General features: G+C 41.5%; 3 protein-coding genes across 6 annotated transcripts in view; 1 reads left to right on the top strand and 2 right to left on the bottom strand.

Moving 5' to 3' along the window:
• celsr2 (cadherin, EGF LAG seven-pass G-type receptor 2) overlaps nucleotides 1-5,758 on the bottom strand; it is a 53,966-nt gene extending 48,208 nt beyond the window's left edge. For all 3 annotated transcript variants that reach the window (XM_029501582.1, XM_029501583.1, XM_029501585.1), the window contains exon 1: nucleotides 1,959-5,758. In XM_029501582.1, the coding sequence (XP_029357442.1) occupies nucleotides 1,959-5,499 (3,541 nt within the window). In that variant the 5' untranslated portion in view covers nucleotides 5,500-5,758. The remainder of the gene's footprint in view (nucleotides 1-1,958) is intronic.
• A 1,463-nt stretch (nucleotides 5,759-7,221) lies between these two features.
• On the bottom strand, nucleotides 7,222-19,050 carry capzb (capping actin protein of muscle Z-line subunit beta). 2 transcript variants are annotated; one of them, XM_029501622.1, is made up of 10 exons: nucleotides 18,811-19,050; nucleotides 14,517-14,606; nucleotides 12,771-12,892; nucleotides 11,635-11,748; nucleotides 11,406-11,547; nucleotides 10,953-11,069; nucleotides 10,809-10,874; nucleotides 10,429-10,505; nucleotides 9,758-9,859; nucleotides 7,222-8,350 (listed from the first exon to the last, which is right to left on the bottom strand). In XM_029501622.1, the coding sequence occupies exons 1-9, from the start codon at nucleotides 18,811-18,813 to the stop codon at nucleotides 9,766-9,768; spliced, it is 825 nt and encodes a 274-aa protein (XP_029357482.1). In that variant the 5' UTR covers nucleotides 18,814-19,050; the 3' UTR covers nucleotides 7,222-8,350; nucleotides 9,758-9,765. The 2 variants fall into 2 exon arrangements, with proteins under 2 accessions (XP_029357482.1, XP_029357483.1); XM_029501623.1 differs by lacking the exon at nucleotides 9,758-9,859.
• A 1,836-nt stretch (nucleotides 19,051-20,886) lies between these two features.
• LOC115043313 (MICOS complex subunit Mic10-like) lies at nucleotides 20,887-24,840 on the top strand. Its single transcript, XM_029501647.1, has 4 exons — nucleotides 20,887-20,986; nucleotides 24,304-24,351; nucleotides 24,459-24,568; nucleotides 24,661-24,840. Exons 1-4 carry the CDS (start codon nucleotides 20,926-20,928, stop codon nucleotides 24,667-24,669), a joined length of 228 nt encoding a protein of 75 aa, XP_029357507.1. The 5' UTR covers nucleotides 20,887-20,925; the 3' UTR covers nucleotides 24,670-24,840.
• The last annotated feature ends 1,632 nt before the right edge of the window (nucleotides 24,841-26,472 follow it).

The raw sequence follows: 26,472 nt of genomic DNA, 5'->3' as shown, positions 1-26,472 counted from the left end.
TAGGAAGACTTGGAGGGTCCCTTGAGGGAAAAGTCTTTGAAAATTGGGGTCAGTAGCATCTATAGGAGGAGCTCATTTTCCTACCCCATCTCCTCCTTCAACCGTCTAATGACTTCTCTGCTCTCTTACAGTACAACTGTGTTTTCCAACATTTTCCAGTTTACACAACCAGAACTTATCCCGCCAATCCCCACCCCATACCCCCGTCCTCCTGTTTCACTCCATCTCCCCCTGTCTCCTGCAGGGGTGCTGACTCATAAACCCCAGCAGGTGCAGGACGCGCCGGGGAGACACGGCCTCTAATTGGTTCTTGGTAGAGTCACAGCTGTTGCCCCCAACCACGGCCCGGTATGAGCTCTTGCGCCTGCTTCTGAAAAGACAGCTCACTATTGTTCTCCAGAGAGGCAAAGCAGGACTCCAATCCATAATAACGACTACCCACGCTAACCATACAGTATCTTCTCTTCAGTGTCACCTCATCAGCTAAAAGAAAAACACTCAATCAGCTCAGCCACTGTCTCATTTAGCCAAATCAGAGAAATCCTCGGCTCTCTGCCAGCTTCATCTTTAACCTTCCAACCTGGTAGCCCTATAATGCCTGACCAGAGAAAAAATTGGCCAGAAAATTCTATTTTTTAAGTCTTAAGTCTTTATTTGGCCTTTTAACAAAATGTAAGAAAAAAAAAAAAAAGCATATTTGCCTTTTTGTTTATATCATATTTGTTACATCAGGCATTACACCCAGTTCAGGCAATACCAAATACTTTTCGCCTTGGCCATCTGTAACATCTGTATCTTTATATCTGCATCTTTATTTTTCTCTAAACAGCTGCCTTTTTCAACATTTTTTTTTTTTTTCTCTTCACCAAAGGGGGGTGGTCTCATAATATCAAATATGATGCACACGACATATCCCAGTTTTCCTTCCTGTTTGGGTATACCAAGGTCAAAAGGAAGGCAAATTTACAGTCACTCTGCATCAAATGAGGTCCAACCATGAGTAACAGCAACACGCCCAACACACAAGTTCAGTCACATAATTGAAGCAGATAAATCTCTGCAATTTGTGCTGGCATGTATAATTGAAGGTGCCATGAATACAGTAAGTTAAAGGTATGAATGTTAGCAGAACAACAGCAGTAAGACCAAACAACCTAACACTTGGGTTAGGCTCATCGTAGACTAACATGACCCATCATATCACATAACGAAAGTCAAAAACAGTGGAGGTGAAAAAGATTTACATCTGGATCACCTTGTTGTCTTTAAAAGTTCACTCCAATCAGAATCATCAGCCTAAAACACAAATTGTCAGCTCCTCTGTCAAATTACAACAACAAACAACAACCCAGTCAAACAATCCAATACCCAATGAAGCAACATTTGTGAAAATGCCAGAGAAACAGGCTTTCACAGGGTGAGATATTTCATTGTGTGTGTGTGTGGAGGCGGGGGTTGATGAGTGGTTATGGGGTAGGATCAGTCTGCCCACCGTGTGTGGATCTCACAGGATGCAGACATGCTCAGACAAACAGCTAAACAGCTATTTAAACCTCAACAATAGGCAAAGCTAAATCAGGCTTGTGTAAACAAGAAAAGTCCTTAATGAAGGAGTAAAAGAAATTAGAAGAGAAGCCCCCTACGTGAAAAAATGAAACAATTTACCTCACAGAAACTAAATGCTTGATCTGTTGGCAGTGTGTCTATATATGTGTGTGTGTTTTAAGTGGAGTGGCATACAAATATCCTGCAATGAATATAAATCCTCCTTCGTGAAAATTTCTGCTGGGAAAATCACTATGGAATACTAAAGCCAAGGGAGGCTTACTTTAGTCATCATCACTTCCATGATCTAGTGAAGAAAAATGTAAATGAAGAGACAGGACGTGTTAGTAGAATTGAAATGCATCTGAGCAAAGCTTCTTCCTTCACCGGGTGGAGTTATCCAACTGCCTCACCTGACACAGAGATCCTCATGGACGCCTCCAGGGGCCGGTTGTTATCCAGGGCCTTGCTCAGCTGGATCTCCCCGGTGCTTTGGTTCAGGAGGACTAGGTTCAATTCATTTCCCACCTCGAAACTGTAGTGGAGGTCATCTGAGACGTCGGGGTCGTGAGCAGGGATGCGGCCGATTACTCCGGTGGGGAAACTGCTGGATTTGTCAGTCACATAGTTGTTGAAGATGATCTGGAAGTTTTTGAGCACTGGCACGTTGTCGTTCTTATCCACAAGTTTAATGTGGACTGTGGCGCGGCTCACCAGTGGGGCTGAGGTGGCCTGGACCACAATGATGTACTCAGATCTTGTCTCGTAGTCCAAGTCAATTAATGCAGTAAGCTCTCCAGAGAAGATATCCAACTGGAAAACTTCTGGGATGTTTCCCTCAACTATCTGGTACATAATCTGTGCATTACTGCCTTCATCTGGATCTGTGGCTGATATGTGTGCAACCACGAGGCCTATAGGGCTGTTTTCCTCCACCATGATGTCAAACTCATCTTTCTCAAACACAGGGGGGTTGTCATTCACATCTAAGATTGTTACTTGAATGTTTATAGGTGTTTTCAGAGCAGGGACACCTTTATCTACAGCAAACGCCTGCAGGCTGTAGACGGGCACATTTTCTCTGTCTAATCTGCGCAGCGTGCGAACGATGCCCGAGGTGGATTCAATGATGAAGTCTCCATCACCATCCTCCCCGCCCTGGAAGGTGTAGAACACCCGTCCATTGAGCCCAGAGTCTCGATCGGTGGCCGAAACCTGGACCACACTGGTGAACACCTGCACATCCTCCATTACGGAACCAATGTAGTGGTCTCTGAGGAAACGAGGGGAGTTGTCATTGACGTCATTCACCAATATCTCCAGGTAGGTGGTGTCAGACTTCTGAGGGATGCCATTATCGCGAGCTGTGATGGCTAGTGTGTAGGAAACCTGGTCCTCGTAGTCCAGCTCCATCTGTGTGGTGACGGCTCCTGTGTCTGAATCGATGTCAAACTGCGGGATGCTGTCCTCCATGAAGTAGGTGATGCGTGCGTTCTCGCCCGTGTCTTCATCTGTGGCACTTATTACAACAACAGTGGTGCCCATAGGCCTGTCCTCATTAATGTTGACAGTGTAATGTGAGCTCTGAAACACAGGTCGGTGTGTGTTGGCATCTGTGACGTTAACAAACACTTTGGCGGTGTCAAAGCGAGTGCCATCACTTGCAGTGACAGTGAGGACATATTGACGCTCGAGCTTGTAGTCCAGAGGCAGTGCCAGCGTAATGAGCCCCCCTCCGCTTTGACTCGTGATGGAGAATCTGTTGCGGGTGTTTCCGCTGGATATCTGATAGGTCACCACACTGTTAATGTCCTGGTCCACAGCTGACACTGTCACAACGCTGGTCCCTACAGCCGCATCCTCATTCAGCCGCATGTAATAGGCTTTCTGAGTGAACTCTGGGTTGTTGTCGTTGACGTCCAGAATAGTCATGCTTATGCTGGCTGAGGAGGACATGACAGGGTAGCCGTGATCCCGGGCCTCCACTCCAAAGTTGTAAAAATCTACACTCTCCCTGTCCAGCTCAGCTGCCACGACAATCCACCCCGTGCTGTTGTTGATGGTGAAGGGAAAGTTTGGCGTGGTTTCAGTGAGGCGATACTCGAGCCTGGAGTTGTCTCCAGAGTCTGCATCCACCGCTTGGATGTGTATGATGGAGTAACCCAGTGGCACGTTCTCCAGCACGGTGGCCTGGAATGGGGTGCTGACAAAAATGGGGGCATTATCATTTATGTCCAACACCTGGACAGTCACCAGGCCACTGATGTTGGACAGTGGAGGCCGTCCTCCATCCTGAGCCCTAATCCTCAGAGTGTATTCTTTGTTTGCCTCGTAATCAAGGTGACTCACCAAGTCCATTTTACCTGTCTGGGCATCAATATAAAACTGTCCCCGGGTGTTTCCGCTCATGATGCTGAAGTGAACAACAGCATTTCCCCCTCTGTCCTGGTCTGTGGCAGTGACTTGCAGGATCTCTGTGTTCGGGGCCATGTCCTCGGGCACCTGGACCACGTAACGTTTCTCACTGAACTGCGGGGCGTTATCATTATCATCCTCCACCACTATGTGGACCGTGGCTGTGGCACTGCGGGGCCCGGGGTCACGACCTTGGTCGTTTGCTTCAACTAACAACATGTAAGCCTCCACCTCCTCCCTGTCTACCAGGCCTTTGGTGCGGATTACACCAGACCTCGAATCAATCTCAAAGACATCATTGGACCCATTGCTGTTGAGGATGTGGTAAAGGATGTTACCGTTCACAGGTGCATCGCCATCAGTGGCTCTCACCGTTAACACCTCATAGCCTATCTCTAAATTCTCTCTGATGCTCTCCTTATAGTCCTGCTGCTCAAACACAGGGTCATGATCATTTGTATCACTGACTGTGACAGTGAGGGTGGCCATGGCTGTACGTCGAGGTGTCCCATGATCGACTGCTGTGACACGAAACACATGAGTGTCTTTTGTCTCTCGGTCCAACACTTCCACTGTGGACACAACCCCAGTGTCTGGGTCCACAGCAAAGAGGTTGTTGGAGCGGCTATCAAAGAGAGCCTCTATGAAATACTCCAGCCTGCCCGCCTCCCCTTCATCCACATCCACCGCTTTCAAAACAACAACAGGGGCCCCAGCCGGCTTATTCTCAGCCACAGACACTTGGTACATCGGGGGCTGAAACTGGGGGCTGCTGTTGATGCTTCTCCTCCGCCTGCTCACAATCCCAGAGTCAGACTGAGCCGCCTTTTCCAACAGCTTCCCGAGGTGGCCCTGCCTGAAGGGGCCCTGCCCCACACGCCAGTGGATGACCTGACCGACCTTAGTGTTGAGCTCCTGCCCTGAGAGCACATCACAGAACAGGTCCAGCTCCAGGAGAGTGTCCTGCCTCCAGCACAGAGTCTCAGACACACACAAGTTCCCCTCCAAGAAGTAAAAGTCCTGACTGTTAGTGACTTTACATCGGACTATGGGGCCAGGTATCAAACCTCCCACTGGGAATAGAACGGAGCCAGCTTGGTGGCACTGTGAGCGATGGTGGCTGCTGTGTGAGCCGAACAGACTCAGAACCTCCATGTCCCACTGGGGCTTTCTGGTGCGCCTGCTGGAACAGTTCCTGCCGTGGACGTGCACCTCGTACTGGCTGGTGAGTAGGTGCCTGTAGCCGGAGTCCGCGCAGTCCGCCACAGTGTACACGGTGAAGGGGTTCGAGCCCAGCCAGGGGCACTTTATCGAGCCCGACACAAACACGGTGCCCGTCCCGGGGTCAGTCCCCAGAAACCGCTCCGAGAATCTGGGAGCGAGGACCTGATCCAAAGCGCACCGCGCGACGCGCTGCACACCGGCCACCACCGTCCCCGGTCCGGCATCCTCCCGGATGTGGACACTGTAACACCGAGCCAGCGAAACCAGTTGGCACCACCACAAAATGAACAACAGATCCCAGTTGGCGAAGTGCATCGCTCCTCAGTGTTTGTTCTCCGGCCGGGAATCTCTGCAGCTCCTGGTTCCTTTAAACTTTCCGCCTGTGAGTTTCCCTTTGTTGCAGGGGGGCCATGCTCTCAGCGGCCGCACTTCTCTCCGCTCACAGCTGCCGGTCTGTTCCGGAGGTAAAGCCGCAGTCACCTTGCCCCGAGCCGGTCACTCACACACACTCACAGACACACATACACACACACACTCAGTCCCGTCGGAGGCGACAACCACCGTGGCCGATACAACCTCCGCTCCGTCCGCGCAACTCCGCTTGAATGGTGAAAATGGCTCCTACTCTCCCTGCGCCTCCAGTCTCCTCATTATCATAAACCTGTGTGTGTCAGAGGAGGGGGGAAGCTTTGTTAGGGTCCTGACAGAAAGCCTGCCACTGGAGATAAATGACAACTTCTCAAACTTTCATTCATTAAAAACAAACAGCAACTTGATTGTCACCAGAGTCAGATTCAATAGTGAACGGACTTTTCTGTTTCTGTGCTACTTTACAGCTAGAGATGATGTCTTAGTTAAAGGTTTACAATTTGATATTTGCTTTTAGTTCAGTTTTCTATTTTTTGAGTCTTGCTCACCTCTAAAAAGGTCTTACTGATTAACTGACAGATATTCATCATTACAATCGCAATTTTGAGTATTTTTGTCTACAATGGTATATAACTTTGTTGTTCCTTTAAAGTATTGTTTCCTGATGGTTTTTATACATTTGTGGTTTCTGGTTCATCTAAACAAAGGCTCCTCAGAGATCCTCTCCCTTTAGTTCAGTGCACTGACTCAAACATTACTTTCTGTATTACCTTGATTATTGTTGTGGACCCTGAAACCGGCTGATGTGTCACTGACACCTAGAGGACAAACTGCAGACTCACAGTGAGAAGACACAGCTCTTCATTTTCATAACATGATCCAGATTATGTGTATCCTGACAGCTCAGTACAGCCATGCCTTTTGGGTCGGATTTCAGCTTTCACCTGTGGGTACCCTGAAGAGTTCTTTTCTACAAATAGTAGAGAATTGTAATAGCGTTAACAACTGGATTTGTTATATTGTGTTATAAGCTATTTATTAAACAATCATATACTAATTTTAAATACAGGACCTAAAGTGAAGTGTGCATCTACCTAAACACAAGTGTTTGCAGAAGTAACAGTTCAAATTCCTGCTCTGAAGCATCTCTGAGCTTTTTTTTTTTTTTGAGCATCTAAAGTTTTGTCCAACACAGTCAGCAATAAACACAGGGAAGATTAAAGAGTAAATTTCAGAGTTATGTGAGCTAGCCTATTATCTATTCCATGGTGCATGTGGGAAAGCTGACAATTATCCAGACATGGATGCAGCTGACAGTTCAGATTCCGTTCAATCCAATAAGTAATCACAACCTCCTACACACACACACGAGCATTTGGTTATGAGTGACCACATTCACAAACCCAGAAGTGCCATGTTACTTACAGAAAGCAAGCATTTTTGTAAAATAAAGGATCATGGGAAAACATGGAGAAACGAAGGCTTTCTTTGGAGCCTCTTTCAATATATATCTAATCTAAGGGTGTATGTGGTTGAGAGACGTTTTTTTTTTTTCCACTGCTATCAGGACCACCTAAAGAAATCACCCTCAAGGGGTTTGGTTTTTTTCTCCACAACCTTTACAGTGTGGCCCATCGAATAAAATATGAAGAATGAAGAATAAGAGCATTAGCTTTTTACTATTTTTATTGTTGCTGGAGGCTCTAATACAATATGAATAATAAGCTTTACAAAATAAAAACAAAACAAAAATACAACAAAAATTTCCCCTCCAAAATGGAAACAGTCAAAGGTTTCCACTGAGACACAAAGACAAACTGTGACCCCCAACAAAGACATAGTAAGTGAGGAGAGAGAGAGAGAGAGAGTTGAATAAGCCAAAGAGAGGGGAGCCAAACTGTCATGTCATACACAGTGTAGGGGATTGGTTTGACAACAAGTGTAATCCTGGTGATTATAACAGTCTATCCCCCATGTTTGATAAATCTCCACTGGCTGCAGACCTGTGCTCTCACACAGGCACAGGCTAAGCGGACAGGTGAAATAGAGAATAAAAACCTTTCAACACAAACCGAAGGCCGCCCTCAAGTTTGCACCACACCAACAGCCAGAAGAATGAAAGTCACACACTGACAGTGATAATTTTATACAAATATATCAGTGGGGTGCTGTAGACAAAAATAGGTGCAAGAATTAAATTTGATGTACATAATAATGACAGCCCCGCCAAGCACACACCACGTACAGCACAGTCTATGTTTTTTTTTCCTCACGGCCGAGGAAGAGCAGGGCTGAAGTCGCTCTTTTCAAACTGACACATCAGCTGTGAGGACATCAGGGATTATTACTACAATGATCCTCACGCTGTAAGATTATCATTAAATCATTAACCGTGGTAATACTATCAATATATTCATTACAAGGGAGGAAACTGATAGAAGAGAGGGTGGAAGAGAAACAAAGGGAGTGAATGGCTTCATGACAGATAAGATGCATGAAAACAAAACCTGACCAAAAAAAAAAAAAAAAGGTGGGGGGGCAGAAACAAATAAAAAGCTAAGCATTTTCTCCTTTTTTGTTTTTTCACAAATAAACAACAGTGCAGCACTGAAATAGGCGTGGAGGGAGAGATGTAGAGAAACAGAGAAAAGATGGCAGAGAATGAGGCGGAAAGAGTGAGAGAAGTTTGAAGAAAAAGAAAAAGCATCTCTAGCTGTTATGTTTGCGTTTGAGTGCCTCCATCAGGTCGACCTTCAGAGCCTCCTGCTTTGACTTGTCAGCCAGAGTCTGAACACTCCTGTTTGGGAGAGACACAGAAGGCAGAAGCAGTCAGTGTCTGCAAAGATGAATTTAAAAAAAAAAATGCAACAGAGGCAGGGAAAGTTTCTCTAGTGAAACCTGTTAAGGTCAGGAGCAAAACTGAGGAACTGAATCTGTGTAAAAATGTAAGTCACATAGCAGCACAGTCCAAGCCGGCTTCTCTGTGAAAACCTTGAATTACCACACATTAGATGTAGACACACTGCACACACACGAACAGGAATGTCAGACAAGGGAAATTAAAAGTTGAAGTTATTTGTTGTCATGCGGTTGAATCTGTGATTTCCCTCCTTTACATTGTGACGAGGACGAATGTATTTTATGTGCAACGTATAAACAAGAGCAACAAGAGTTTTGCGATCATCCTGTTAAACTTGAATATGGTTAATATGTCCAGACCATCACATCAAAATGTTTACCCCACCTGCACAGCATGCCTTCACTGTTTCAAATGAAAGTAGTTGAGGAGCATGCAGTTGTTTATACAGAAAACAGTCACTCACACGCACACTTAAACAAAATCCTGACCTCAATGAGACTGGCTTGAATTTTGCAATTTCATAAACAACAGTCCTACAAATGCCAGATGTATTTTTCATATTTAACCTAATGGGCGACCAATTGGGTAGAAGGCATACTACATGAGCGCATATGCGCTGAGAGGGCGAGACTAAACGTCATGAAGTCCCCCAAAAATGTTAATCTTGATGACATAACCTACATCCAGGGCAGACAAGATAATGCTGGTTTAATTAACAAAAGTTTTCAAGATCTAATTTGAAGGCACTGCTTAAAAGTCACAAAAAAAGATGCACCTTGTACCTCCAAAACTTGCCAGAAATGTTTTTTAGGTTTTCTACAGAATCAAGGAAGTTCAGATTTCCATATGGTTTAGTCTTTAAGATGGAGGAAAATAACGGAAAAAACACCCAACACAATTTCCCAGAGCCCAAATTAATATCTTCAAATATGAACAAAAGGGCCAGAACTTAAATATTTAATTAACACAGAAATGAAACTGATAAAAACGGCACATTTTAAGACGTAGAGGAAATGTTTAGGATTGTGGTATTATAATTTACTGAAACAATTGCGACTTATGAATCTAAGTAATGTAATGGAAACCCATGTTGCAGGTGTCTATCCACCCAAAAAACCCCAAAAGATAAATGAGTTGCTGCTTTGATGAAACAGACTTAAGTTTGAACAATGTCTGCTCTTTATATAACCTTTGCCTTTTAGTTGCTTCCTTCCTGAATATTTTGTAAAACTTCTGAGAGCAAGCAGCAAGGAGAGTTACAGCAATATTTTCTGTAGTGTTTTCCCTCTTAATAATACACACAAATGTACACACACAAACACCGTTCTCCATGCTAGGTTGTACCTCTGACCCTAGTCAATGAAGATCTGACGCTGGGTGAGGACCTGCGACAGCTCCTTCTGGAGCTGCCGGTACTTTTGGTTATCAGGCAAAGACTCAATAGATCTGGAGCACAGAGGAGAGGCAGCAGGGCAGGATTGGTGACAGGAATTGACACAGGGATAGACAGTGATAACAAAGGCAGCGAAAAACCAAGATGAAAGGTAAAAACTTAGAATATGACCTGCCAGAGAGGTTGAGGAAAGAGAAAACTGACATGAACATAGAAAATGCAGTTGTAAAGAGGGCAAAACATCCAACATAAAATGACAAAAATTTAAAAAGAGGTTTAAAAAAAAGGGTAATGAATCAGCAGAGAGGAGCACAGAGGTAAGATGACTTCTCTAAGGAAAATAGGTTTGGCTGACCACAATTACTGGGAGTACTGTAAAGAAGTTGGTTTTTGCGCTTCAACTGAATCTTTAACTTTATATGCATATATTGCAATTATTGGCCCATGTCTCCTGTACTCTGGCCATTGTTCAACTGGTCAAAATAGTTTTTACCTTTGTGGATTATTATGTCTCATACTGAAATATTTCATTTCGGGTTTTCCCTGCAAAACAGCTTGTTCTCATTTGCCTTCCCTGTATAAATAAAGGTTTGAACACTAATCCAGAATTTATTCATGTTACCTTAGGCCATTGACGATATCCTTTGTCTTCCCGAAGTAGATTTCATTCAGTGTGGAGCGAATCTTGTTCTCCATATCCTGCAACAAGAATGGAAATATTTTGCCTTCAGCATGACTCCTGCCTCTGTTCTCTTAACTTGTTGAACTTGATTTGGCTGTGAAGCATCCTGAACATGACTAACGGTGAGAGTGGCTCTGGACCACATTTGTCATGTAGGTTATAACGTTACATGGATTATTCAAGACCTATGTATAATATCAGCAGAACCATGTGCAGGGAACCTGCCCCAGAGCAATGCAGTTTTGTGGATGGGAAGAATCCCTGCTTTAGGTAAGTACTTGATTAAGGCAAACAAACAGGATGTTAGCCGTTATACTGACTTCAACAAGGCGGCCAATGTTGGCAATGTGGGGTGAGGATTCTCCAACTGTCTCATCTTTTTCCATCTGTGAAACAAAGAAACAAATTGTGTAAATGGATGACTGAAAGCCTTCAAAGAATTTATGCCCAGTTCAGCACCGTACCTGTCTTGTGAGGCTGCCACCCAGATTCATAGTACCGGAGCCAGTCTTGGTTGTCTGGAGCCAAAGCATGACGGTGGAGGTGAGTTTGTAGTGAGCCGTACGACCACTGGACTTCTCCTGCTCACACAAGCAGAACACAGAAATCAGAGACGACCACAAGCAATGTTTTCTGATGCAAACTGAAACCAGTCAGCTGACAGCCTGGCCTAATATCATTATTAGACACTATTAAACTGGCAGAAAACTGTTCCTCCTAATTTTTAATTCTTTATTCAATTCCATTTACATTTTACTGTTTCTTTAATGTTTACAAATGTGACAACTTGTGCACTCAAATATATAGTTTTAAAAATGTTTGACATTTTTATATGGAATGACAAACAAAGATATAAATACAAGGCAGGAGCAGGTTCAAATGTCAACCTAATGAAATTTCATATTTTGGATGCTCACCTGGACCTCCACCACATGGATTGAGTCCCAGCACCCTTTGATCTTCTTGGATCCATCTCCAGCCTTCTTGATGAGAATAACTCCAGCAAAGCCATGATCCAAGTCCCAGAGGTACACCGAGGATACACCGCCTTCAAAGTACCTAAATAAAGAAATATCAGCAGTCACTAGGGATCCACACTGACCATTTATTAAAAGCATTGCATGAGACGACTTCACTGGCACTCACAGGTCTCTGTACTGGTCGAAAGCATTATTGGCTTCAACCTCGAGTTTCCTCAGGCGGGCTGAAGGCATTGCACCATCTTCAATTGGAGGTTCATACTTATTACTCCATGGAGATCTGTTGTATCAGACAGTGCGACAGAATTCAGTGCTGATATGGATCTAAATGAATACTTAATGATGCCGTATTAGTTAGAAGGCGGTTTTAATTAAATTAATTAATTAAATTAAATTAAATTAAAAAAGTCTTCTTTTTCAGCTAAATTTGTGATTTAAGAGGGTGTGAAAGGGACATTCATTTACACATTAACACCTTTCTGGAGTTTTCTCATAATAATAATATATAATATTAATATTATAGATTAAGTCACACTGGACCAAGTTACACTAAAACAGAAAAACCTCTGGATGTGCAGAATTAGGGCTACATCAGAAAATCATTCAATTGTTAAAATTATTAATTGATAAATTGAAAAACCTCAGAAAGTAGAGAAAAGCCAACATCCCAGGAACTGAAAGCCCAAAGTGACAACATCTTAAAGTCTCTTTGATCCAACCAACCATCCAAACTCCAACGGTATTAAAATTCAAACCTTACAAAAACTGAAAATTTTCACATAGGAGGAGCTGGAGCTAGAAACTGGAGGGTGAATTGATAATCCAAATACTTGTTTTGTAACTGTTTGTTTCAGCTCCCCATTGAATTGAGCAACAATACTTTTCACGTCAATGTTGATGACAACTTAAAAGTTGAATACTTTTGTTTATGCTGCACTGTACTGGCTGGTAGCCTTTACTTTTCCACTTTGCTATTTGCCACGCTGTCCCTGTCACCAGAACATTGTCAGGACTGTGTCTCAAATATTCCTATATCAGCTTACAAACACAACACCACCAGTATCTGGCTCACATGTTAATTAAAGCGTCGATACTACGGGAATTTTTTTTTTTTTTTTTTTCATTTGAGTATATTTTAAACAAAAAAAAGAGTGATATTCAGTGTTATAAACATGTAGATAAACTATTAAAAAATAGAGAGGTATTAAAAGTGTTTCTTTGAACTTTAATTCCTAATAATTTCAAAATCATAACATTGTATACATTCTTTTTTCATAATCAGAGTGCAGTTATTGACTCGACCTGTAGGAGTCGCCATCTCGGTTGTAATCACAGAGTAGATAGTCTTTCCCAACCACCTTGTCTCTGGCAATCTTCAGGGGCTGGTCCACAGAAGAGAGGAGGTCCTCACACAGACTGGGCACCTAAACACAGACAGAACATGTTGAAGACATGAAGAGACTGACAGAAGCAGGATATCTGAACAACTCAGCTACCATAAAAAATATAAATAAATAAATAAAATCCTTCCAGGATCACAATCATGGCAACTCTCTAAGTCAAAAATGATTTAACTTTTTGTCTTTCCCTTACATTCCAACATCACTCAATAAGCAGAGGTTACTGAGTGGAGTCAGAATAACATTTGAATAGGAAACATAATATCTCGATGATAAGGGGTTACAAATTACTTCTCACAGACAGATATGGACCCCTGCTCTGCATTAGAGCATGACACAAAGGAGGCCCTGTTTTCCTAAACACACAAACACACGCACCTGCCAGCCCAGACGGGTAAGATAAGGGAAGCAGGGGCAAAAACTTAGTGTAAAGTGAGAGTAATGCAGGGGGGAAAGGAAACCGGGGGGACAAACAGGAAAGAAGGCGGTGATTTCAGTGATTCTTAATTGGGAAGGGAAATGTTGAGCAAAGATGGTTGAGCCTGGTCCTGCAGTGGAGAAGATTGACAGCCATGATAATAATCTCTAACAACCAGACACAGAAAAATAGGTGAAGAGAGAGCTGGGGTTAAAGGTGTGGGAAGAGGAAGGTGCACAGGTGGGAGCCTGGCCGTTAAACGAACGGATATGACAATGAAACAAGGTGCCATGCAAACACTGATGAAAGTGTGATGTGATTTGTTTCTTATTCTGCTCAACTTGTCAGACTCCACTAGTGCTCTGCCTTTCAAATATTTTTTGACAGAAAATTGATGCTAAGAACTAAATCATTAATTTAATGGCTGAAATTCAAGTTGCCCTTAATTGAGCCAACTTATGAATATAAGATGTTCAGCCATGCATATTTACTTTAGAGGTGTCAGAACAATATGCAGAAACAGCAAAATCTGCAAAGTAATGAACAAAAAACTTACAACCACCACAAACAAAACCACAAAGGCCAACACACACTTTGGATCTTCTTATGAACACTCTGCAAATGACCCACAGGGCACATTCTGTATTATGATGGCTCTATTAAGTGTTAAACTAAAAGATATGCATTCAAAACGAAATGTAAAAATGTTCATGTAAGCATACTGGTGCTTTCATTATCTTATTTTCTCACTATGAGCAAAAGTCAATCCCAAATTTTTATCAAATATAAGTATAAGTTAAAATTTATACAGTCTATTGGCAAATGTGTAAAAAAAAATAAATAAATCATATCAGACAGAAGCAGCAAACCCCAAGAGCTGAAAGCAGGACATGTTTTCATAAATGACGAAAATTAAATAGATGTTGATTCATTTTCAGGTGATTAATTGAAATCGAATAACACATCAATCAACCCAACTATTCAATTATCTTTTGGGTCCCACCTAAGTTTTCATTTTGTGTTCAGTACTTTATCTGTATATATACCTAAACTCATGTGTTGTGAGTTTTTGTGAAAAGCTTTATTCCTCTTTGATAGTGAAGTGAAGTGAGTCAGTATCAGCAAGTAAGCAAGTTATCCACATGGAATTTAAATGTTTACGTAACCTATACCCTGATGTGGCTGTGTGTTTTGACTACAAGAAAATCTGAAAGGAACGCAAAGACTCACCAGGTCAATGAGGTCACTGAGGTTCTTCTCGATCTGCTGAGGAGGCAGACGCCTCATCAGATCCAGAGCACAGTCCAATTGCTGGTCATTCTGAAACACAATCAGCAGAGACAACACTTAATACACAGTACTATCAGATTATAGCTAAACACCTCAGTTTAGTTTCTTATCAGTCTGAAGAGTCTGCTCTGTCACATGTGTTATACTTTAGTGTAGAAAGATAAAAAGGCTAAATTTCATCAGTGTAGCTCCACTATCACAAACATATTCTTAGTTTTACAGATTGTTGTGAAATAAAAAAAACAAACAAAACAATTATACCATCTTTTTAACCACTAGAGCAAAAGATGTTGCAAATAAAACAAAAATCTGTTTCATGAGGCATATAAGACTTTGATTTAGGAAAGAAGATAATGACGAAGAGATAACTTTTTAAATGTAATGTAATTTAAATCGGTTTCATTTTGTTGTATCTTCATCTTGCTGAGCTCACGACAAGATAAACAATAGCAGGCATGGAGGAAGTCAGATCTGTCATGCTTACAAAGACTCCTAAAACCTTCAAACCTGCTCAGAGCCAGATAATTGTATTATTAAAATGCTGCTTCTGCTTTTCCCCTAGCACAAACATTATTACAGCTTCTGATAGTTTTTCAATACAGCTGAAGTCAGTAGACACAATTATGCAAAATAAAAATATTAATTCGGTGTTTCTCAAACATTTACTTATTTGTCAGTGTAACGTGGCCACACCCACATTGGGTACCCAAAATGGGTGCCCACATGAATTGTTGTCTAGCCTGTGGGAAACATGCTAACCTTTTTATCATTTTTAACAAATAGAGTTCAATTTAAATTCTATCTGAAAGCAGCTACTCTCAATGTTTCTGTCTTTAGTTTATGAATCGTTAAATGGAAATATATTTTTACAGTACACCATGTATTTAGCTGTCAGAGATACGTTTGCTGTGCAGGAAGTATTCACACCCTTGCAGGCAAACTGTGCCTGTACTGCGACATAACAGACATTCTGAGCTCAGTAGACTGAACAGCACTCATGATTCGTCATGTGAGTGTTTTGCAGAGAAAAGCCATACAGTTGATCAAAATGTTTTTTAAAGTGCAGGAAGCTGTCTGAAATCAGTCAGGCCTGATCATATCCAAGCTGTAAAGCCAAATCAGCTTTCAAAGGATGCTCTTCATTTGGCCTTAGCTGTGTGACATATAAGGATATGGGCAAGAAAAATGCTCATATGGAGGAACAGAGGAAACGTGTTACTTGAAGGCTAATCTTGAATTGAATTAAAAGAGGAATCATGCAACAGCAAGTTGTGTGGCAGTAAAGGCTTTCTAGTGAGAATGAGGTGCCTTAAAGTCACCTTCAAACAGCTAATTGTCAGATGCAAAACAATTGCCACAAGCCATAACAAGCTTGTAAAAGAAATTTGTTCATAAGCTATTTACAAAGCAGTTTTGACTTTTTCCACACACTTTAAGAGCTTGAAGTCAACTGATGGGGTAACCAATTAAACCCTCATACCCTTGTATGCACACTCCCTACCAATCACTGGCATGACAAAGCATGATACTTCACAGCCTTGTCACTTGGCCATGACTGTTGTGTCAGAAGTGCAATTACAGTCTGAAATATTTGTAACATAACGAAATCAACTGAACATATGGTTGCTTAAAATGGTGGGAAAACCAGGTTTCCTCATAGAAAAGTTAAAACCTGAGCAAAACTGGTCATTTTTAAACTTGTTTGAAAATCATTGTTGCAAAGTGTGTGGAAGATGCGATTGATCAGCTCAGCAGCTGATTGAATCACCAGATGAGCTGAATCAGATAGATCCTGAAAACTCTTATCCCTATTTCAATGTAGTTACTATATGACACTGTACTAACATCCCTTCTGCACTATACACAAGGTTTAAAAATGTTTTCCATGAAACAGGGCAAGAAGGTAGGTTCTTTTGGAGAACGGTCAGATATTCAGTAAATTGTGTGTTTTCTAACAAACAATCAATCAAAGCTGCACTGTCTAGAGACAGTCTACAGTCTTCCATCTGACACTAACTGAAGCAGATTCCTTTCTTGGTTAAATGTTTGAGTTGTTTAATGAGGCTTTTACTGTTGTGTACTTAATTCACATTTGATACAGTGGTCAATGTCCCCAATAAAGTAGTTAGCAACAGGCTCCAGTCCTTTAACTCTTGCAGATCAGGATAACACCATGTGGCATCCTGTATGCAAAATTCCTTGAAAACTAATTCTGTCCTTCTACCGTGAAAGTCTCTTAGTTATGCATGTGTTTCAGGATTAATGAAATGTCAAATTGAACTTTTCTTTAGGGATGAATAGCATAGCTTGCATAGCACAACCTGCCCCCAGGGGTAGAGCCGCCTTAAACATGCAGCAGGGTATTGGTGAGTTTGGGGCCAGGCCAGCCATAACATGAAACTCAGAGGAATATATAAGAAGATGTAGGTGGGTGGGAAAACACCTTTTTTTTTTTACCCAAACATTAGAGGCTATTGGCTACAACAATCTTCTTCTGGGTGTCAGCTTCATTATCGGACTATGGAAAAATTATCTTACTCTGGCCTAACCCCAACTGGCATTCTAGTCAAAATTTCAAAATTGGTCTTATAATCACTAGATGTTAATGTAAATGAAAAATAACAGCTTTTGCCTACTTAAAACTAGACTATGGGTTTAATTAAGAAAAACACCTATATCTATTGATGACAAAATAGATTCACTCAGATTTACAAACACAAACAGATGTGCTCATGAAGGGTAGTAGCCAAAAAGCCAAGTTGCCAGTACTTATCCAAACCAGTAAGACAGGAACATAAACACATAGAAATATATACATACATATATATTTATGAAACTGTGTGTGTACCATTGCATTAGATATCATTCTTAATTGCTTGGGTCAAAATAACGTATATCAGCAGTTTCTTTATTAAAGCATAGTGCGTTAGCATTCATCTTGTTCTATATGTCTATACAGCCCTCCATCTTGTCTTATCTGTAAAGTAACTTAGGGGCATAACCCTGAAAATGTATATTCAATCAGCTTTCAGCTGGTCAAAGGATAATGAAATGTTGCAAGAGAGAAAACCCACTTTTCATAAACATTTTTGTTAAGTGTGACCCTGAACATAACAGCAGTTTCTGGGCACCATCTACCATGCAATTTCTTTTTTCCCTGAGCGGCTTTTTGCCTGTCTTCCAATCTCTCTCAGCTGATGAATCAGTCTGCTCCATCAGACACCTGTGCTCCTTGACGCTGTGTTTACCAGCACTCCTGTCTCTGTGTAAACACTAGCTCAGACCAACAACCTCCAGGCCAGAGGGAGAGCGGTAAGGCTGAGCCAACAGGATGGATGAGGTGGGCGACAGAGGAAAACCATCTGCACTTCTCAATGCACACATAAGACTATTTGAACCATGTGGAAGCGCTACAGAGCACACTTTTATAAACACCCCAAAAGCTCAAGACGGTGCTCAATCATGATAGAATAATTGAAGCTAAATACTATATTTTCCCCCCTGTCAAGCATAAATTAATGAGCAATCACAAGGATGTCACTGGCAGTTTGAGAGATAGGGAAAAGGTGCACAATACCAGTAAACAGTGACCTGCAGTCACTGTTTACTTTGTGTTTTACAGGTAGTCTCATCATCTCACAGAAGTGGCAGCTGGAAAAGTTGTGATCAAACTCGCGTAGCAGGAAAGACTTCGCGGCAGGAGGCTGACAGCTTGACATGGTTTGGAACAGGAGGAGCGAGCAGTCTTATTTTAGCTACAGGCAGCCCGGCGCTTGACTATTTTAGCCAGCATGTGCGTGTACGCGTGCACGGCTGGAGGTCTGTATCTGTGTGTTATATTAGGACGCCTCTCTAATCCTATTCACGAACTTGTGTCAAATCCAAAACATCCTGTGTTAACTTCGTGCCTACGGGGCATGTAGCCTAGCTAGCATGCTAGCTAACCAGCTAAGGTCCGGTTTAAACAGCCATAGCTGGCAGCTTAGCCGCGGAGCTAATTCATTCGTATCCGGTAAGCAAAAAGTTTTGCAAACGGGGCAACTCAGATAAGCACCGGTGGTTTGCACACTTGGCTCCCCCCGGCTGCCGCTGCTCCTCTCGGGTTACCAGCCAGCTCCTCCGGCTAGCCTCAGCCTATATTAGCAGCCTTAGCCTTTACCGCTCTGTTAGCAGAAGCAGCACAGCCCTCTCACCCCGGCCCCGTCTCTCCCAGCAGCTCCGCCGCGGCCCTTACCATGTCTGCGGCGGTCTACGGCGCTCTCAACGGGGAAGGGGAGCACGATTTCACCGATGGCTGTACACCTTAGCTTTGCTGCGGGCTATCAAATCGCTCCTCTCGCCTCTTGTCGGTCTGTTGTTTGTGTTTTGTTTTTTTTTGTTTTTTTTTACCCCCCTCGGAAGATGTTTTGTTCGCCTCTCCCTCACTGAACCCAGCCCTGTCAGCGAAATTCACTTCCTCAACCGGGCTACAGGAAGGAGGCTGCAGGCAGAAAGACGGGCCCGGGTTGCACGTCCGGGTCACTCGGGGCTCTCTCTGCACCAGCCAATAGCGAAGGAGCAAGAAATGCATTGCCAAGTATGGAAAGAGAGGAGTGGTGCAGTGAGGACGGCAGACACACAACTGCACCGACGGGGGTACATTAAACACAACTGGAAACCACACGCTGTTATTAAAAAAAAAAAAAAAAAACAAGAAATCTGGGGACGGATAAAAAGTTGACATAAAAGCATGCAAATCTGCCCTTTTCATAAGCGCTTCTACCTCTCAGACATTGTGCAAATCCTAAAAACATACTTCGGTTGGTTCTTTTTAGATTTTTATTTTTGGCCATATCTCTGGTCCGCAGAAACACATACCCTCCAATATAGATGTTGTGGTGAGCGCAATTATCAGCTTTTAAATAGAAATATGATTTTTAAATATTTTGAAATTCCAGTCACTCTTATGCAATTATTACAGTCCTTTGTACAAAGTGTAGGAGTCTCTTATGGATGCCAATTTTGTGGTTTATATATTTATTTAATTCAATGCTTCCGTTGTCCATATAGTATATGCTGCTGTTTTGAACATCCCCTGTTATCTTCATTGATTTTATTTACTGTAGGGGAATATGAATGTCCCTTATTTTCATTATGATGATGCAAGTAGCAGAGCAGGTGTAATGACGAAATGTAGGTCTTTTTTTATATATTGTTGCTGTTTTTGTGGATTATATCTTGTCAATGAAAAAAAAAAAACACAATCTTGTTGATTATTTTGTTCATATGGAGGCTACAGTCACAATAATATCAAGTAAGAATTACTGATAGTATTGCAGTGCCCCACCCTGAAGAATGCTTCAGGGTGGGGCACTAACAAATTTACTTTCATGTATTTATTTATTCATTATTATTTGTAAATGTTTGCAATTAATTTCCTGAAGTCTTCATTTCAAAGCTATGATGATATACAAATATGTCTTCTTTCCTGAAGCTGCTGTGTGTTCTGGGTTGTTTGTAAATGGGAAACCTGCCTGTAAACCCCACCAACATCTGTATATTATTGACAGTGTGTGGGCAGCAGCAGCTTGACTTCGAGCTTTCAGACTTCGAGCCTGCTGGGATTTTATGGGACAAAGGCAAGTCCAGCTACACTCATTGAAATGATTCGTGTGACTGGGAATTCATCAAATGCCACATATGCTATAAAATTACTAGAAAGTTGCAATTTATCAGGCTAAAATCACTGCTAGTGTGGCGTTAAGTTCGAATCTATAGTTTTCTGTGCAGTAAGTGATGTACAACATTGTGTGAGAGTAGGCATCATTTATTTTATATGTTTATTGCATTTACCATGCAAATTAGTTGCCAGTTGTGAAAAGTGAAGAGAAATTGTGTTGTGAAGAAAAACTTCAGTGAGATTAAGTCTGATGTTTTGAATCGTAACCCTCAAAAGTGTAAGAGATTAAGTATTTTACTCTTAGACTACTGGCCCATACTTTTTTTAATCATTAAGAAAAAAAGGCAAATGTAATATATTTTAACAGTTCCATAAAAAAATTGGTTTAGACCTGCTCTATGTAAAGTGCCTTGATGTGACTGCTGCAATTTTTAAAATGAATTTGATTTGATTGACTTACCAACACCTGATTAAATAGATAAGCTATATGTTTATTCACTCCAGGCAAAATACTAATATACTGTCTGACTTAAAAAAAAATAAAAGGAAGAAAGAAGGAAAGAATAAAATAAACAATAACCTGGACGTTAGGTTTAACTGAGACCGGAAGATCTTGACGGTAGAAGTTGTTCTCACGTCAGTTTATCTTCCTCTCGCGATATTTCTTGGGACTCCCCGAAAGCAAGAAACATGGCAGATGAGCACGGACGGAAATGGGACCGCTGTCTTGCTGATACAGCCGTGAAAACAGGTTAATGTCCTTTCATGAATTTTATGTAGATGTGTAACGATGTCACTGTGCTGCAGCAAATTAAACCCGCAAATAAACTGCGACACAAGCCGAAGCTGGAGGCGCAGTCCTCTGTCTGACCGTGTCCGGAGGTCGGCTGGAAACTCTCCCTCTCAATGGCTGAAACGTCCGTCTTTTGTTGTTTATTGGGAATAAAAGTGTGATCAGGAGAGACCACATAGTGTTGGGACACAAGTCCAAGTCGGTGTTTCTGATTAAAGACGAGGGAGGTCACGGCCGTAAAGGGCAATTCAGTTTACCTTCAGTCTGACTTATCCCCAGTTCTCCAGGCTGTCACATCCTGAAGCTGAACCCAGACCGCTGGTTTTCAACGAAACAGAGCAGGGAACAAGAGAAAATTCAAGACACAGTGTCTGTTTGGGCTGCCTTAGAAAATAAATTAAAGTGCGAGTCCAAATACCCTGACAGTGACGTTAGTCCACACTGACTTCTTCATGTTGAGATCAACCCAAAAACACAAGCCACATAGAAATAATCTCTCAGACGCTGTCAGAAGTTGTGCCACAGACAAACTGAAGAGGAGTTTTGTGTGTTTCTTTCCATTCCCATCATCCTCTGTGAGCTTATCTTGAATCTAGTTTCTAAAACTGTTAATCAATGAAATGATAATCTGCCATTTCACAATAATGTGGATTAGTTGTCTGTCAAAATGAGTTTAAATACATTATTTCCTTTGTTGCTGTGACTATTGAGAAAATAGCAGAAGACCAACACTGTCCTGTGTTGAGTTTGGGTTGGGTCCTGGGCTTGTCCTGGCTGAGTAACATCATTGTTTACCACATTTTACCTGCGACATTAAAATGGCAAGGCACATTTATCAAGTCTGAGAAGACGTTTTTAGAAAAGAGAAAGAGAAACACTGTACTGATGGCTCTACTACTAAAAAGTCACTTATAATGTTCAATAGCAATTAATTTAAGGCATAAATGGTGTTCTTGTTTGTTGAAATGTTTCTCCACCTTTATTCATACAATTATATGATTTGCGGGAACTATTCTTCACTGAGTCAATATTGTTAATAGATGTTTTGCACTGAGGAACTCACCATGGGGTCTTTCAGCAAGGTGTTGTTTCAGATTGATTTTATCTGTGGTGTTTATTTCAACATTTTTTTCCTTATTTGATTCAGCACTCAAGTTATAAGACTGGCAAACTAGAGACATTAATGACATAAGTTTTGGCTCAATAAAAAATGCTAGCTGGAAGGAAAAACATCTGAACTGCTGCATTTTTTTTTTCACAGAGTAGCAAATTGCCAGCTGCGGCAATGTGTCTCTGGTCACCAGAGAAACTCTGTAGGACACATTTTGTTCAGGGGGTTGTTTTTATTATTTGTTCTAATCTTCTATGATATGTCAGGAATGAATTGTGAGTGTGTTAATGGCTTCTGTACCCTACTTTATATTTAGTGTGACAGATTTAGTGGTTAAACTGTTGGGTGAACTACAAAGGTGTGGCTTTATAAACAAAGTTCAGAATTTTCCACAGTAGCCAACTGGCCAGTGATAAAAGTGAGGAGGCCCTCAGAAAAGTCAAATACAATGTTTTTATTAATGGGAAATGAGAAAAACAACAACAAAAAAACCCACCTCAAAATCCAGACCATTCTGCTTATGGTTTCATACTACAAAGGGCCACATTTGGCATTGTCCTCTTCAAAAGAGAATATACATGTGTGTGAATGAGCTTAATTTGCGTGTTAGACTAAATAGGATTTTCAAAATAGTTGGCTCTTTAAGTATTCACATTTAAGAGTTTTTGTATTTTATCTTAAATCAAACAGCTAATAATGAAAGTTCTCATTTTAGAACAGAGAGAAAAACAAATGTTACTTTAATTAACTTTGGAGATCTTTTAAAATAAAAATGGGATTTCAACTAATGTCATCACACTACCAAACTCACAGTAACAATACTTACATGTTGATATCGAGTAGGTTTAATGTTTATCGTATCCACAGTTTAGTCACATCCTAAGCATGCTAACATGTAGTAATTAGCTACAAGCACAAAGTTCGGCAGAGGCAAAAGGTAACTTTCTCTCATTAGAGCTAAGCAAATCCTAAACAGGCTGAATTCTGTGAGGTAATGAGCTCTCGCAGACATTTTAAAATTACCATGCTATAATTCACAAACTTATGGTGAAGCCTGATTGGTGCTATTTGTAGAAAATAATTGAAGTATTCCAAACAAACAACAATTAACCAGCTCTGGACTTTATTTACTTACTAAACTTAATGTGTATTCTCAGGCCTGTGGGTTATATATTTCATTCTACTCCAGCACAAATGTTTTTGTTAAAATCCATCCCCCTTGGAGATGTCCAGACAAAGGCAAAGAAAGCCAAAAAGAGATTCTGATCTGCCCTCATATTTTGCCAATGCTTTTAGTGTATTACTGTCTGTGGAAAATCAGAGTTTTCAAAAATGCTGTGGCCCAAGAGCAAAGAAAGGCAGAGGCTGTAAAAGACAGGATCTTTAACTCAATCTTTACATGGATGCAGAGAACAATGATTTAGTTGAACCGCACTGATACTGAGGATGTGCAAGAGGTTTTGTGGTCTTGTTTGACATTTGTACATTTTGTAATAGAGAACAGTCTGAGGGTTCTGGTTCAAGCAAATCGGTCATGCTGCATAGCTCTCTGAATCCAATTAAGAGTCGGAAGGGCCCAAATGGCTGTTTTTATGTGTTTTCTGTGCTGGCTGGCCTGCTGTTGGGTGTGGTATGGCTTGAAGCGAGGTGAAGCTAAGCGCACAAACACATTCCTTGAAATCCCACTCTGCTCCATGAACTTCTGAAAGCTTAAGAAACCTCTGTGGCTTTAACTTGACCACACTGTGTCCAGACATCACTCACCTGTATATTTGTTCACTCTTTGACCATCACCTCTCCTCCCCTTTGGATACATTGGCAGTATCCTGGCTCCTTTTAACTGAGTTGCCCCTTTCTTGCACCCCTTTTACTGTTTTCTTTTTTTTTTTTCTTCTTTTTTTTCTTGGACGTTAGAACTCTTGCTGCTTTTTCTCTCCCCCTCTTTAACTAATGAGCAATGTCTTGCTAACTTGTGCTATGTACCAACTCTTGCATCAAACATAATAGCGACCCCCCCCACTGAGGTCATTACAACAGATTTACATCTATTCCAGAAAATTTTTAGACTGGATCACACATGATTACGTTACCTTTGTACTGAGGTCAACTCTTTAGGATGTGTATTTTAACTGGGCCACTCATATGTTTTGCTTTCTCTCTGCAGCAACTGGCCTAGGTGTGGGCATTTTATTGTCTGTCTTTTTCTTTAAACGTAAGTGGTCTCTATTAAGTTAAACTAGTAAAAAGTACTATTTACTATTATTAATTTCATTTCTACTCTGAAATGTCATGTATGGGTGTGTTTTACCCCTCAACTAGGTCGCACATGGCCTATTTCATTGGGTTCAGGTTTTGGACTAGGCATGGGATACAGCAACTGCCAGCATGACTTCAGGTTGCCATATCTGATTCATGGACGCATGGTTAAGGTGAGCACCGAGGACGACATTAGTTTTTCGTTAGAGGTTTATGACGTACAACACAACCATGACTCATGTTTTCTGTGTGTGGTAATCCTCAGGACCAGTAATGAAGGACTAACAACGATAAGGATTTGCCAAGAAGCTGCTCATCTGTTTTTTTGTTGTCCTTGTTATTTTTCTGCTCCTTTCTTTTTTGGCACTTGAGCACAGTGAGACACATCCTATGTTTATCAAAGATCAGTAAACGTATATTTAATAAAGTCAAAATGGAAAACTTTCTCAGTTTTTCTGTGTGCATGTTTGAGAAGAATAAAATGTGGTTTAGGGGCTTGGAGGTAATTTTGTGTGTTAATGAGCTGGGAGACTGGAGCTCCTGCTGCTCTGGAATGAAGGCCAGGTTCAGCATCTGCAGTCTTGTTACAGAGTGGGAAGATGAAAAGTTGCACAGAATGATGGAAGAGAGAAAACACAGGCTGTGGAGGAATAATGAGGGCAATGAAAGAGGAATTCAAAGAAAGAAAAAAAATGTTTGTTAACATTTGTGTAACATGAACAAGAAGTTTTCTGTTTGTAGTTTTAGTTTTTGTCGATTACAATGCACAGGTAGATTCCCTTTAGACATCAAGAAAGGGAAGAAAAGCAGTCTGGCTTTCGCATATGCTTCACAAGATACAGTGTCAGGTTTTGCAGTCCTGTTTTAAGTTGCGTGAGATGGACAAGAGCGTGACTGGCTGTTCTTGTCAGTGGGAGTTGAAAGCATATGTCTTCATATCAGAAGGAATCTCTTATGTCCTGTGTATTCATTGGCTGTCAGTGAGAGTGAAATTGATGATTTATGTTTGGTAGCATAGGTCTGCTCGGAGAGTAGGGAGCTTGTTTGTGCGAGCGTGTGCATATACACACGTTTGTCCACCCCCCTGGTGAAGCAGAATCCTTGGAATGCAGAGGAATGCAATTTCTGGACTGGAGCTCGGTGTTATTACTAACAGGTGAGTTTCTGCACTTTGCATGTCTGAACACAAGGCATGTTGTACACGTTCACATCAAAGAAAAAACAATGCTGCATGCACACTGTATTACACATGCTCACATTTTCCCTCTTCATCACTAAGTTTTCTGAGCAATGTAAGCATGTACATTCCTGAAAATGATGGAAGTAATCTCATTCTAGTGTGTTCAAAGGCCTATTTCTCCAACTCTGCGGCCCTGTGATGCAGGAGACAGAGTAACCCTGTCTGAAACTAAGCCATGTCAGTCATCTCCTGTCCATTGAAATATTTGTTCGCAAGTGAAGCGTGAAACAGACAGGGGTGCTTGTGGACTCAAGCCAGGCTGCACACCTGTGAGCAAGGGTTCCCCAATCAGAATGGGATGTATGTCTGTATGTGGGAGGGGGGGGAATGGTCACACAGATGTAACAGGACAGCAGAATTTTTCAACAATGCCTGTCTGTACCTGTCTGAAAAATTCTTTGTAATGAATCATAAATACTGCTTTCAAAAGACTACCCAATCACATTTGTATGTTTAGTGGGTCACCACTGTTATGTCAGTATTTCCGAGTAGCTGAAGTTGAATGTAATGACCAGGCATCCGACTGCTGTGTGATTTCAGACTTAACCTGCTACTGCTGCTGCCTCAAAAGGCCACTGAGCCTGATTGAGTACTTCAAGAAAGGACAAATTCTACTTGTACTCAACATTAATGTGCATCAGGATCCTACTATTAAAGCATTCAGCCTAGTTAAAACATTTCTGAAGATAACATTTTCCAAATGAAACAAAACTCAGTCAGTTGGCTGCATCCATATGGCGTCTTTAGGCTTGACAAAGCAAAAGTAGCACCATGACACTACGAATTGCAGAGAAATGTGAATGTATATTTCAGCTTGGACAATACCAGCACATGGCA

Source organism: Echeneis naucrates, chromosome 5, assembly GCF_900963305.1.
Source record: "Echeneis naucrates chromosome 5, fEcheNa1.1, whole genome shotgun sequence".
NCBI lineage: Eukaryota > Metazoa > Chordata > Actinopteri > Carangiformes > Echeneidae > Echeneis > Echeneis naucrates.
This window is presented reverse-complemented; position numbering and strand designations above follow the sequence as displayed.

Coding starts and splice junctions, on each gene's coding strand:
- LOC115043313 (XM_029501647.1), top strand. CDS start 20,926: ATGGCAGATGAGCACGGACGGAAATGGGACCGCTGTCTTGCTGATACA. Junction 20,987..24,303: donor TGATACAGCCGTGAAAACAG/GTTAATGTCCTT, acceptor TTCTCTCTGCAG/CAACTGGCCTAGGTGTGGGC. Junction 24,352..24,458: donor GTCTGTCTTTTTCTTTAAAC/GTAAGTGGTCTC, acceptor CCCCTCAACTAG/GTCGCACATGGCCTATTTCA.
- capzb (XM_029501622.1), bottom strand. Junction 11,749..12,770: donor CGAGATGGCGACTCCTACAG/GTCGAGTCAATA, acceptor CTGATACAACAG/ATCTCCATGGAGTAATAAGT. Junction 9,860..10,428: donor GATATCGTCAATGGCCTAAG/GTAACATGAATA, acceptor TCTGTGCTCCAG/ATCTATTGAGTCTTTGCCTG.